General features: G+C 44.8%; 1 protein-coding gene across 2 annotated transcripts; it reads right to left on the bottom strand.

Annotated features, from left to right (window-relative positions):
- Positions 1–1,546: 1,546 nt before the first annotated feature.
- LOC128854371 (uncharacterized) lies at positions 1,547–13,023 on the bottom strand. Of its 2 annotated transcripts, none has more exons than XM_054087047.1 (12): positions 12,548–13,023; positions 9,300–9,421; positions 8,706–8,754; positions 8,389–8,432; positions 7,608–8,248; positions 5,841–5,946; positions 5,415–5,561; positions 5,147–5,207; positions 4,758–4,924; positions 4,568–4,675; positions 3,843–3,954; positions 1,547–3,614 (listed from the first exon to the last, which is right to left on the bottom strand). In XM_054087047.1, the coding sequence occupies exons 1-12, from the start codon at positions 12,786–12,788 to the stop codon at positions 3,604–3,606; spliced, it is 1,809 nt and encodes a 602-aa protein (XP_053943022.1). In that variant the 5' UTR covers positions 12,789–13,023; the 3' UTR covers positions 1,547–3,603. The 2 variants fall into 2 exon arrangements, with proteins under 2 accessions (XP_053943022.1, XP_053943021.1); XM_054087046.1 differs by having other exon boundaries at positions 8,389–8,435.
- Positions 13,024–13,385: the final 362 nt, after the last annotated feature.

Genomic DNA, 13,385 nt, shown 5'->3' on the forward strand with positions numbered 1-13,385 from the left:
ATCGTAAATCTTTGCGGTGTCCCTCAGAGCATCCTGCCAGGGGAGTAAAGCTGAAATCCTTGCCAGGGCTTTCTTCAAGACAATTCCAGTCTGCAGCGGATAACTCATGAGTTTCTTCTTTCCTGATGAGGAGCATCCTTGAGCACTGCTGGAACTGCTGGATCCGATCTATTTATTTATTTGTATCTTTGCTGAATTGCTACCAATTTAGATGCAAATCTTTTACGCTACTCTTAAAAATGGGGTGAAACACTGGCCCAGGGTGCCCAGAGCAGTGGTGGCTGCCCCATCCCTGGAGGGGTTCCAGGCCAGGTTGGATGGTTCTTGGAGCCCCTGAGCCAGTGGGAGGTGTCCCTGCCCATGGTAGGGGTGGGACTGGATGGGCTTTGAGGTCCCTTCTCACCCAAACCGTTCCATGATTCTGTCGGAGAGGGGCAGGAGGGAGCTCGTGTTTGTGTATACATATTAAAAACATCAGTTTGAAGACTTGCAAGTGAAGCGATCAAGTTAGAGTGCTGTACAATCTTCTGTGAAGATGTTGTTCCCTGAACTGAGCGGGTTTGAGCGGGAGTTGTCTGAACAGATCCATGGGTGGACTGGTGTGTGTGTGTGTGTGTGTGTGGTGCCCAAGGCATCAAAGCTTAGGGCTCAATAAATGCTGTCCCTTTTTTGCTGGAGCCCTGGCTTAGTAACCAGCCTGGGTGATGGAGCTGCCTTGCAGGAGAGCTTTTCCTTTCATGATGAGCGGTGAAGCAAAACCCTTTGATCTGAATCATCAAGATCACTGGGCCACCTCACGCGGTACATACAGGTTGGAGTTAATTTCGCTGCTGCCCTGCTCAAAACCGTCAGCTTACACTGAGCAGGAAAACCTCTGCCCAGAGCTCAGTTGAAGGCATTTTTCCCAGCCCGGCTGTCAGACAATTGTCTGTAAAGGGCAGTTTTATCACTTGCAGTAGCGACTACACCAGGAACAGGGTCCACGTGGTACTTGCAAAGCTTCTGCCTGAACGCCAACAGGCCTTTCTGCTCACTAAAAGGAAAAAAATGATAGAAAAAATCTTGCTGTAGAAACTCAAGTTGATTTTATGAAGGGAAATCGCTATCTGAAGTTGTCTTCTGGTGCAGAACAGCTCATCGCAGTGAGACACAGGGAGGGGCTGAAATGCTACAGATCTTCAGCAAACTCTTAGGTTATTCGTCTCCTTGGATCCTGGGTTATTTTTTCTAGTTTAAGATGAGCTGTGAGCAAAATTGCGGTGCTGAAGAAATATGAAGGCTAGGTTTTTTTTGGTCTAGCTCCTGGTTAGAGGTAGCGGGTTAGTGAATAGACCTTGGAAGGAGAGGAGTTTTAAACACTTTAAATACATCTCCCAATTTTTTGTGGTAGTGCTGGTGTGTCCGACCTGTATTCTTGGAAAACCAAACCTTGTCAGCTTCTAAAATAAGCCACGTTCGCACCTTTCGTGATCATCACTTGCGTGTGAGTTGTAGTATGATTATACCAGAGAATAAAAATCAGTAAGAGGCGTACTGCGTGAAATAATGTTTATTGAGAAGAAGGAACAATGAAACCACGTCAAACGTACCTGCTACTGTCAATGCAATTAATGTATGACTGCTGTAGAATATACTGTACAGGCTGGTTCGGCTTTGAGTATATTGAAGAAATGACACATAGTGAGAGCTTAAGGATCCTGTGCTGAATGGTATCCGTGTAACTAAAATAGCTTGGTAAATATTGTATTCTTACACAGTCGTTTTCTACACTTTTTTTTAACATCTCCTGTAAGTAAATTACTTTTTCTTCACTCAGAGCGCTTATTGATGCGCTTATCTTTGTGCACCACACTGCTTCGTTCTCAGTTCTGTACATGATGCAGAATTTCTTGGTCAATTTTCACTGAAAATAACGAAGTTTTAATTTCAATGGGTGTTGGATCTGATCCTTAAATCACACGAATGGAAGCTGAATAACGTAAAAGGTCCTCGTTAATTCTATCCAATGAACAAAAAGTTCTGTGGTCACAGATATGAGTTAAATGCAAGCATGAAGGAAGAATGGGTAGTGAGGTAAGGAACAAAAGTCATCAAAGAGGAAAATATTTGTATTTCCAAGTAAAACCTGGGATGAAAAGACTTCACATGATTAGAACATGAGGATATCTATAGAAGGAGGTGGATGAATATTCCATAGGGTTATACAACCCATCGTGTAGATAACAGATTTAAATTTCTTTATTTATTTTCATAAAATACTTAAGAATTTTTAATATCCTGTCTCATTTAGATGAGACAAAATACAGAAGACCACTATTCAGCAGTTCAGGACATAAGAAACAAAACATGTAGTCCAAATCCCAGAGAAATTAATTTAAACGCTGTCATTTTTCAGTAAAACTTAAATCGCATTGTGCAACGTAGCTCTTGGAGCCTAACAGTTAAGGATATCCAATAAGAGGAAAGTAACCTTTTATTTAAAGGACAAAAAAGCAAAGCGTTCATGAAAAAAAAAAAGTATTTCCCAAACATTCGGAGTACTTTAATACTGGATCCAGCAAAGGTTACACATGAAAAGTCTCCCGTTTCTTTCCATCGGAGGGACGTCTGCGAGTCGGTTGCCGGATCGGTCATTTTTAGGGTGTGTACATGTAGATTGCTCCATAGGTAGCAAACAGGGAAGTTTCATAGAAACCAGCTAACTCGCAATCAGAAGATAAAATGAAATGATACAAAGTCTGGGAAGAGAATTCTTTCTACAATGATAATCTAATTTATAGGAATTCTGATTACTTGGCTATCTGGCAGCATAGAACAATTTAAGCTCCTTATTATTCTTCTAACTTGCAAAATTGCTAGGCTTAAAACTAATCATTGTTAATTGTTGTTAATGTACTTAAGTTTTATGTGGTATATTCCTCTGTTAGATCACCCAGAGTGAAAGGAACTGATACAAAACACTTTCTGCCCCAGACTTCAATCCACTATCGGTGGCAAATTCTGATTGCATAAATAAAGAGCTTGATTTCTGTTGAAAAACCACGCTCAGTAACAGCGGCTGGGTGTGTTCTCCTGATAGGACTGTGTGACAACTCCCCCTCGGACAAACTCAGAGCCAGACTGCAGAAAGTTTTCAAGGGAGCCCAACAGAGTCTGAGCACCCATATCTCATGTTGAAAATTACCAATTGCCTGAGGCTGTCGGCACATCTGAACGTTAAGTTTGGACTGTAGAGACCAATCTTACGTTGGGCTCCAAAGGGCTAAAATCAAAGACTGTTTTCTTAAGCGAGGCACCCATGTTAAAAATCATCAGAGTTTCCAAATGTCAAACACCTACAACTCAAATAGACTTCAAAATTGAGATGCAAGTGCCCGACTTTGTGAGAAAATTAAGACCTATTCATTTACTGGAGTGTCCAACACCAAATGCTTAATGCTGTCGGAACCCGGCCTGAGGCTTTTTCCCATTTATTACTTTGCTCTTTGAGTACTGAGGAGATATTTTCAACAGTCAGTTCAAGCTATAATACATTTGAAGACTTTTACTGTCTGTTCTCTGCTCTTCAGCGACAGTTGCAGCAAACGGACCGTGAGAGCGTTGTCAGCACTTCCCTGGAAGGCAGAAAACGAACAAATAGCTCAGCCTACGTGCTAAGGGTTCCTCTGGTGCCACTTATTTATTGCATGATTTTTGACTTGGATTTGGGCAAGTAAGGAGCTTTGCAAGCAAAAGAGACTCTGCAGAACTCTGGATTCAATCTGAAGGTTTTTATAGGTTAATGGGCACCTTTTCCATTGGTTCCATGTGAAAGGTAAACCCAATTCCCTACTGTGAAATACCTTTAAGAATGATGTCCAAGAGATCTGAAGATGACGTGGAAAATTGTTCAGAGAAGCTATGCGGTGACGAGGGACTGGGCACTGTTCTCGGAGCATTCAGCAAACTGTAACTCTATACAGATGAAGAAACCAGAGCAGTCAACTTCCCATCTTAACTCATGCAGGTTTCGTGTCAAGAAACTGCACTGGTTTTGACACGCGAAACCTGGGTTCTTCCCCTTGCCATGAGAAGGGTGGCGCATTTAATGGTTCTGTCAGTAATAAGCTGGATTGAAATTACTTTTTTCTACTGTTTTATGTCCTGCAGAGTCTAATTGTTAGGAAGATGGGGTCCTAAATGACTTGAAATGTGACTGGGAGTATCCTACAGGAAAGCTAGGGAGGGGCTCTTGATCAGGGATTGCAGGGATAGGGTGAAGGGGAATGGTTTTCAGCTGAAAGACGGGAGACTGAGGTGAGATCTTAGGAAGAAATGTTTTGCTGTGAGGGTGGGGAGGCCCTGGCCCAGGTTGCCCAGAGCAGTGGTGGCTGCCCCATCCCTGGGGAGGGGTTCCAGGCCAGGTTGGATGGGGCTTGGAGCCCCTGATCCAGTGGGAGGTGTCCCTGCCCATGGCAGGGGTGGGACTGGATGGGCTTTGAGGTCCTTTCCAACCCAAACTATTCTATGATCTAGTTTCTTGTGTACAACTGCTGGAGGCTGTGTAAGAGTAGCTGTGAATAATTACCTCTTGAAGAGTGTTCTGTCCCTCAAGTTGAGTCTGAAGCAAACTCATGAGCTCTGTGTTCTCCTCAATTTTTAAATGGGTGGTGGTAATCGGACATGAATTTAGTACCTGCAAATGACAGTGAAACTTGTGATTGCAAGAGAATAAGATAACCTAAGGCCCCAGGAAGCAGCCTGCTGCTGGCTCTCACCTGTAACTCGGGCTTCCCTCCCATCTGTAATAAGCAGTTAATTCCCTCAAGAATTTGGTCTTTGCGTAGTCTGCAAAACCGTCCCATGTCTGAATCGATGTCAGTTTTTTGAGATTCCTGAACTAAGCGAGTGTGGGCGAGAGCAGCGCAGTGCAGCGGGGTTAGACCTGAACGGAACAGACACAGCAAGGTCACAAAACACCATGATGGGGTAAAGCATCCCACGCTTGGCTAGGCGTGAGGGCATGCCCCGTGAAGACTGACCGACTCCCATCCTAGACCTTTTAGTTCTAAGCATGAAATCAAATGTTCTTTGGCCTAGATCCAATCCAATTCTCTGTTTCTGGAGTCTGTGCTAGACACCTGTGCATTTCGGCTCTTTCTCTTACCATAATGGTCCATCAGATCCACTTCCACGCACACCCCGTTGCTTTTGCAGTTTTTCAAAACCTGAAATGAAGAAAGTTGAGATAATTCCTGATTTTTGGCAATACCAAAATACCCCCTTGTACTTCAACTCCATCTTACTTTAACCCATCAGACCAAAGGTAGTTGTCAGGTGCAGAAAACCCTCATATGTTTTAAACCAAAGAACACGCCTTTGTCTTTTCTTTATCTTTGCACATGCATTTGTACGACATAAAATGATGCACTTGCCTCTAGAACTCTCAAATATCCGTTCTCTGCACAGAGGTGGAGTGGAGTTTTCCCCAAGCTGTCCTGTTCATTGACATTAGCTCCCAGGGATATCAGGTCACTCACCATCAGGTGTTGGTTCTTTTCTGCAGCGAGATGTAACGCAGTCTAAGAAGAGAATAATGGGAGAAACTAGTTGTGAAAGGCAAAAAGAGTTTTTAAACACCAGTGATTGCTAGAGAATGAGGCGGGGAGTTGGGACTCCGGGTTCTGCTCCCAGTCTGCCAATACTTGCTCCTTGCAGATCACTCCCTGATTCCACTTTCCCCTCTGTGCAAGGACGGGAGTTGCACATTGTCCAAAAGGATGCTGGGTGCTTGTCTGGGGTTTGGAAGATGTTTGCATGGGATAGAGAATGACCCTATCCTCAGCAAGTTTGCATCCTACCCGTTCCTCTGCATCCTTCTCGTTGATCTTATTCAGGAACGCGAATCTCTGTGCAAGAGCGTAAGTCAGAGCTCTTCTTCCCTGAGCAACAGCCTTGTGCAGCAGCCTGGAATAGAACACCGTTGTAAAAGATTAGAAGAGGAAGCAGAGGTTAAAAAATACTCAAAAGTAACGCTGCAAATGTAATTTAAAGCATGAAATGTTAAGGTTTGCACATAATGAAATCTTGGGATATTTAAGCATTTAATTTATTTAGTGGTTAATTGTCTGATTTTTGTCTGCCAGGATCTCTTGGTCCTCCCTTCTTGCCATTATGCCGTTCCTCTCCTCTCCAGGAGATACTCCAGGGTTCCTTTTGCTGATAATCTCTATTTCCTTCTCCTTTTTAAATGTATCCTTTGGTGCAGGATGAGTGCAAGATGCCTAAATACTGAGAGGAAAACTCTCCTTTTGCACTTAAAAGAGGTGTTTCCAAGCTGTAACTCACTCCTGTGGAGGAGGAGTTCTCAGTTCTTCTGTGTATCCAGTCTCACTGAACTACTCAAAATAGTACAAGCGTTCCTTCTGAATTTCATCCTGAAAAAGAGGGGTTTTTTTTCTTGTAAATTCTAATGTCTTTCCTCCTGGAGAAAAAATTAATGCAGACCTTGATTTTATTTATGTATTTATTTCCCCCATGTCTTGTAGCATGATCTCCTTGAAGATATCTGAATAAATCTAATGCTTAATGCTCTCTCTGCTCTCTTTTTTTTGGGGGGTTTTAACACAATAACTAATATTGTTCACCATTCAGAACTCTGAGTGGGCTCGTCTGGTGTGTAGTTCTGCCTTTATGTCCTTCTGAGGGTGCAGTCTGAGGTTTAAATACCTCATAGAGAGAAGAGGGCTGCGGGACATTGAAGCTTCTGAATTTTACATAAACATAGCAGAAATGTCCTAATTGAATTATGATTAATTTTGTTCATACGTGAGGGGTTTTTTTCTGTGTTGTACAAAAAAGATGCAGAACTATAGTAGTGGGTGGCTTATTGCAACCCGGATACTGCTGAAAAGTGAAGTTTGTGATTTCATACTTGAAATTGGAAATGGGTTTATCCATATGAACAGGATAAACTCTTTCCCACTAGGACAGTTTGTTTTCTGTCAATCCGATTTCATACCAGCTTCCCTGAAGCAGCTGAAAGGTACGGAGCCTTATAAGAGATTTCAATTGCTTGGGTATAAGCAGCTATTTGCTCGACAAGCCATGCCATTCCAGGGAAAATGGGATCAGCAAAACCTTTGCTTTCATTTCTAACAAAACAGCCACTCCCAGTTCTTTGGAAGCCTGTGCTCTAGCCTAGCAGCATATGTATGTTTTGGTGTAATCCTCCCCACCCATTTTTATTGCCAACTAATAATACGAGTAATTATCCTGAGAGTGTCTAGAGCATGGAAAAGATCTTTTGCATATCTCTTTTCTTTTTTTTTTCAGTAGCAGTGACTTCTTTTGCTGGATTTTAGTTTTCTTGCGAATACCCCCTTATACAGCTCGGTCTTTAATACTGTTTTAAACACTGAATTTGTTCTGCTGTAGTTTGGCAATATGGAATAGTTCCAATTTTACTAAAACCGTGTGTGCTGAGTGGGAGGTTGGGCACCCTGTAGAGCAAGGAAGCCTTTGCTACTGGTGTGCCCCAAACTAGCAGTTGGAGTTGGATCAAAGCCTCGGGGTGAGTGATGCCCCAGGAACCCAAAATCCATATAATTCAATAGAAAAATGGAGACCTGTTGCCATTTTCGTCAGGCGCGAGCAGTTTGTCCGCTGGGATATTTCTCAGCAAACTTTCTTCCCTGTGTAGCTGGAACTGGAAGAAAGAGATGGCGGAGAGATCCTGCTGTGTGAAAGGAGCCGCAATTGATTTCACATGGCCCTCAGTGTCTGAGGAGCCTGTGTTGGCTTCCAGAAGCACCCCTGGACACTCTTCCGTGGACAGTGTGTCCTGTGAACAACGCCTTGAAAACTCTCTTTGGGAACACACATCCTGTATCCAACAGCTACTCTCTTTCTCTCTTGTCCTTGAGAATATTCCTGGCGAGTAGAACTCTCGCGTGGTTTTCTGGTCACCATGAAAAGATGTCTCTACCTCTCCCCGTGGCACTGAGTTAAAATCTTTAAAACAGCAGTGCGAACGCAGCTTGGTTAAGCTGTGGCATCTTTCCTGTGGGCCACCAGCTGCCTGCTTGCTCCCTCCAGTTTCCCACCAGGAGCCTTGCAGATCCGTGGAGAAGCCTTGCCAAAAGCCCTCTGGCGCCGAATGCAGAGATCCCTTCTTCAACTGGCTTTTGTTCAAGTCTTCCTGCAGTACCTCCACCAGGATATCAAGGTCCTCTAAGCCTTTCAGTGTTTGCCCAGCGCTCTGCTTGCTCTGAAACAACAACAAAAAAGGGGAAGGGCGGAAGATGGGGGAGGGAAATCAGACATGAAGCATCCTGTTCTCACTGAGTGATATAACACGAAATGTGCCTGGGGAGGCTGGCAGCACGCACTCGAAGGTGTTATGCATACCTGTCTAAGCTGTTTCTCTGTATAAGGGTGAACTCTTCTCTTTTCTGCTGGGAAGAAAGGAAGAAATAAGCTATTTTGAGTTGGAGGGGGAAGATGCATAGAAAAGATATTGTCGTTGGAAATTTTGCCCCAGATACCCAATAGATGTCACGTATGTGCTGGTGATGTACAGCTGGACTGCTCCTGTAATTTCAGGGGAGCTGGGAACCAGCGTGTGTCACTGGCCGAGGGGGAGATATGGTCCAGCTCTTTGGGTCCTAACAGTGATGATTCTCCCAGTAAAGGAGGCTCCATTACCAAGAGAGGAGTTTGCTAACCTGTTTTTCCCGAGGATCCTTTGGCTACCATCTTCATTAAGCAGGCTTCCTAGGGAGACAAAAAACCACCCAACTCGATTTGAGATGCTTGCGCGTAAGGAGAAGATAGAACAGTGGTAAATACTGTAATTCGAAGAGCGTAAATTGTGTTCTGTGTGCTTCACACAGCAGAGACTGCAGGTGACTGAATTCCCATGAGCAGGTAGCTCATGGCTTCCTTAGATCTTTACAACATACGAGGTGTTGGGAGTCTTGCAGCTTCTTAGGCTGATTTTGCGGATTGCGAAGAAACCTGGGTTCCTACTGCAAAGTTGGTTTTGGTTCTTGGGCATTCTCTGGCTTGATTGCATGATGTATGGTATTTGGGGCACAGATGGGTTCTTGTGGTTACTGTCTTAGAAATATTTCCAGTATAGCCCCTCAGCCCATTTAAGTTTGGTATATTCTCTACCTTCATCAAAAGCATTAATTTGGTGGATGGAAGGGGTGGCAGCCATAAGCATAACCTCTCCAGAACTGAGTGGAAGTGTGATGTGTGTTCACTAGGATGCTCCCTCTGGAAGTGACCTTTCTAAACTCAAGAAGAGTCCTCACCTTGCCGTGGGCTGGGTCCAGGCCTTTGGAGAGCCGAATCTTTCTCAGTAATTCCCGTACTGGCATCTTTACTCTCACACCCATGTAGCGCTTCTGAGGGGGGTCAGAGCTATGTGCAGAGTCTGGAAAAGTCATAACATGATGCTTAAAGTAACATAATCCTTGGAGCTCTTATAGAGTAGTGGGAAGGTGAGGTCACCCTGAGAAGGCAGCCTGTGATCCTGGTGTTCGTCATCGGATGTGGAATATTTACACATCACTCTGCATGTTCCTGAGTTCTGGCGGCTTCCTGCTCACCAGCTGCTTTCATGCAGTGCTTCTCAGGCTATGACATGCTGGGAGAGTTGGGGTTGCTCAGCCTGGAGAAGAGAAGCAGCTTAGAGCAGCTTCCAGTGCTGAAAGAGGCTGCAGGAAAGCTGGGGAGGGGCTCTGGATCAGAGAGTGCAGGGAGAGGATGAAGGGGAAGGGTTTTCAGCTGAAAGAGGGGAGATTGAGATGAGATATTGGGAATAAATGTTTTGCTGTGAGGGTGAGGAGGCCCTGGCCCAGGGTGCCCAGAGCAGTGGTGGCTGCCCCATCCCTGGAGGGGTTCCAGGGGATCCAGTGGGAGGTGTCCCTGCCCATGGCGGGAGGTGGAACTGGATGGGCTTTTGGGTTTCTTCCAACCCAAACCATCCTGTGCCTGTGGGCCCTCATGAAGGCAATCGTTTTCTGAAGAAACAAAACAAAAACAAGCCCCAAAGGTGGCTGTGGGATCTTCGGTGTGAGGGCATGGGCAGAGAACTGAATTAATCTGCAAACTAGAATGTGGAGGCTGATGTCAACGTTTAGTGGGCAGGGCTCGTTTCAGTTTTGAGTCAAGGACAGAGATCATCCCAAGTGTAAAAGTGTCACTGAAGCTGGGAAGAGGGTAATAGGAGCATGTTAGCAGTGCAGAAGGAAATTTGGAGACATAGTTGGGAAGAAGAAGGAAAAGGAGCCAGGTGTTTCTGATTTAGAGCTTTCAGCGGTGTAGAAATAAGTGCACTATTTTGATAGCTGGCCTTGGGTGGTTTGGTTTTGGGGAATATGTCAATGCTGGTTAGATCATTGCCCCTTGTAATCATGCTCTAAATTTCATCTGCTGCAGTAAACCTGCCTCTGCAGTTTCCTGTCCTGTCATTTGTTATATTGATGTTAATGGAATGGGGAACAGAATTATTTCAGGATTGAGATAAGGATGCGATGTGCAATGCCTTTCTCCAGTGGGTCTTGGTGTGTTTGGAGGCTGATGTGGTATGATTCACATGCAAGCAATGATTTTCTGTAGCAAAATGAAATAGTTATTCGTAAATATATATATATATATGTCCAAACAAATTTGTCTTCATCAAAACAAGCTGCTCTCTAATAGTTTCTGTTGTGTTGTCCTGTATCTTGTGTGTGAATCCCCAAATGTGAAAGACTCGCTCGGGTAAGGAGCTGAAATGCATTGGGTTTGAAATACATCTTGTGTGACTGTCCTCCCATTGTCCCCTGCCAAACGATCCTTGTCTGAAATGTGTTCAGTGACAGCTGATGTCTTCAGGAACCTATTGCTCTATTGCATTGGCTCAGGGTCTTCCCAATGCCCTAAATACACCAGATCAAAAGCCGCTGCTCCCAAGAAGCCCAAGCTTTGGGAGTCAGAGCGTGGGCTACCGGGAATAAGGAGTCATCCAGCAGCAACGCTTGCTGGAGCAGAGAGAAGCTTCTCCTCCTAGCACAGCTCATGGCATGCGGAATGAAAACTGTGTTTGTGATTAAAACACACTTGTAATTAAACAACACACCAGCCTAAAAGGAAAAAGGCGAGTGCAGCTTGGGCAAGCAGTCAGCGTTAAGGAAAATGAGATGCCTGAACCAATATTCCTCCTTGACTTAAGTCTATGCGCTTGTCAATGGGCTCGTGCAGCCTGGAGAGGAGAAGGCTCCAGGGAGACCTTAGAGTGAAATTCCAGTACTTGAAGGGGCTATGAGAAAGCTGGGGAGAGGCTGTTCACAAAGGTTTGTGGTGGTAGGACAAGGGGGAATGGGTATAAACTGGAGAGGGCAGAGTTAGACTGGACTGACGGAGGAATTTCTTCACTATGAGGGTGAGGAGGCCCTGGCCCAGGTTGTCCAGAGCAGTGGTGGCTGCCCCATCCCTGGAGGGGTTCCAGGCCAGGTTGGATGGGGCTCGGAGCCCCTGATCCAGTGGGAGGTGTCCCTGCCCATGGCAGGGGATGGAACTGGATGGCCTTTGAGGTCCCTTCCCACTCAAACCATTCCATGCTCTGCAGCAGCTGAGACCTGTTGAGGAGAGCTGTAGGAGCCCAGCAGATGGGAGCGGTGCACCTCCCTGAACCTGGGATGTCTCAGAGTAGGCAATATTGGCATGGAAACCAGCCGCACAAGATGTGGTTTCTAGTTGCACTATTGTTTCTCTTCCCTGCTCCGGGCAATGAAAGCCTGACACCCCTTCGGCAGGGGGTGTTGAATCCCAAGTAGCAGATGGGGCGCTTTGGATTTATGTTTTTGCGCAGAGATTTCTGTTGTTGCTGGATGTTTAATCTATCGCAGAATAATTAAAACATTGGGACCTCGAAAAACACAGCATATTTCTCCGGCTGTTTGAGTAATGGGAATAATTCCCCTTTTAGGCTGGTGTTTTGATGATGAATTATTTACTTTGTAGAGTATTTCAAAGGCCTCTCTGAAAAAGCTTTATTGAAAAAAAACAGAATTGCTAATAGATTATTATCTTTCAAGCTATTTTACAGTAAAAATGCTATGTGATGGATCAGATTGCACACTCAGATGTATCCTTGAAATTGAAGAACTCGGCCAAGGCAGTGATTCTCTACGTACACTTTTATATCACTCTGTGATGTTACTAACTCAGATCATACCTATTACATTGCTCTTAGTTTCAGAACCAAACTTGCAATTTAGAACGTAGAGGAGCAGCAAAATGCTACAGATAGATCGAAATAATGGAATATTGAGCACCGTTTGCAAAACAGAGCAATTTCTGACCTCAGCAGCAGACCACAGCAAAATAAAAACAAGAGATAAGGAGGGTGCGCTGTGTGTCTTCTGTGTTATTGCCACGAAAGCTTAATATGTGCTGCTGCCAGTGCTGCTCCCTGCTAGCAGCAAAGGAGTTGCAAATCACTGCTCTTTATCGCTATGCAAAAGAAGCAGAATGGTTTATAGAACAGAAAACGTGAATAAAGATTTGATCTTACCAGTGGGAGCAGACATCTCCTGAGGTTTCTGAGGAGGAGGAGGGTAGATCTTGGGACTTGCAACATTAAGTTCAGTTAATCCAGAGTCTGGCAGCGATGGGCTCTGTTGAAAGTAGCTTTTGGGACTGGCAGTTTCTGCAGGCAGTGGAGATCCGTGGCCTGGGCTGTAGGAACAGGTTTCATTCTCACTGATGTTTTGATTGACCAGCAGCTCAGGACTCCTGCAGGCTGTCTGCAGCATGACCACTGCGGGTGCAGAAAAAGAGAAGGGGAGGAAACAAAGTGTATTTGGTTGTGTTAAAAAAAAAAAATAAAAAATTAATCCCGTTTCACATTGAGAACGTGATAATTGTATTGAATTCCCCACTGCAGACAGCCGGGTGCAGCTCCCCTCTTCTCTTTCTCGCAGCAAGTTCTAGCAGCTGCAGAATAAAACAAGCCTTGGAATCCCAGCAGTCCCCGAAACCAGGTTTGAGAGTTTCTTGGCTGCAGTTCTCGCTCATTCTTTATACTCAGGTACGGCGTGAAGGACGGCAGCCTGGGAAGGCCCCACCCTCTTTCCTAACAATCCACAGCAGCAGCTGGTGAAGAAATGACTTTTCCCAAGAAGAGGTTGAGTACAGGCTGAAAAAGATTTTTTTTTCCTTAGGTACGAAAGAGCAAAAATAACCTCTGGCTGATTTCCTGCAAGTGGTGTGAGCAGGGAAAAGCAACCTTGGACTTGGACCACGGGGCAGGGCTGAGCAAACCGGGGACTGGTCCTGAAGTAAAGGCTTTGTGAGTTGTTTCTCAAAAGGAAACTTTTTGAAAATGGCAGTTTTTCCAAGGAGTTAAGGAT

Source organism: Cuculus canorus, chromosome 23, assembly GCF_017976375.1.
Source record: "Cuculus canorus isolate bCucCan1 chromosome 23, bCucCan1.pri, whole genome shotgun sequence".
Taxonomy (NCBI): Eukaryota; Metazoa; Chordata; class Aves; order Cuculiformes; family Cuculidae; genus Cuculus; species Cuculus canorus.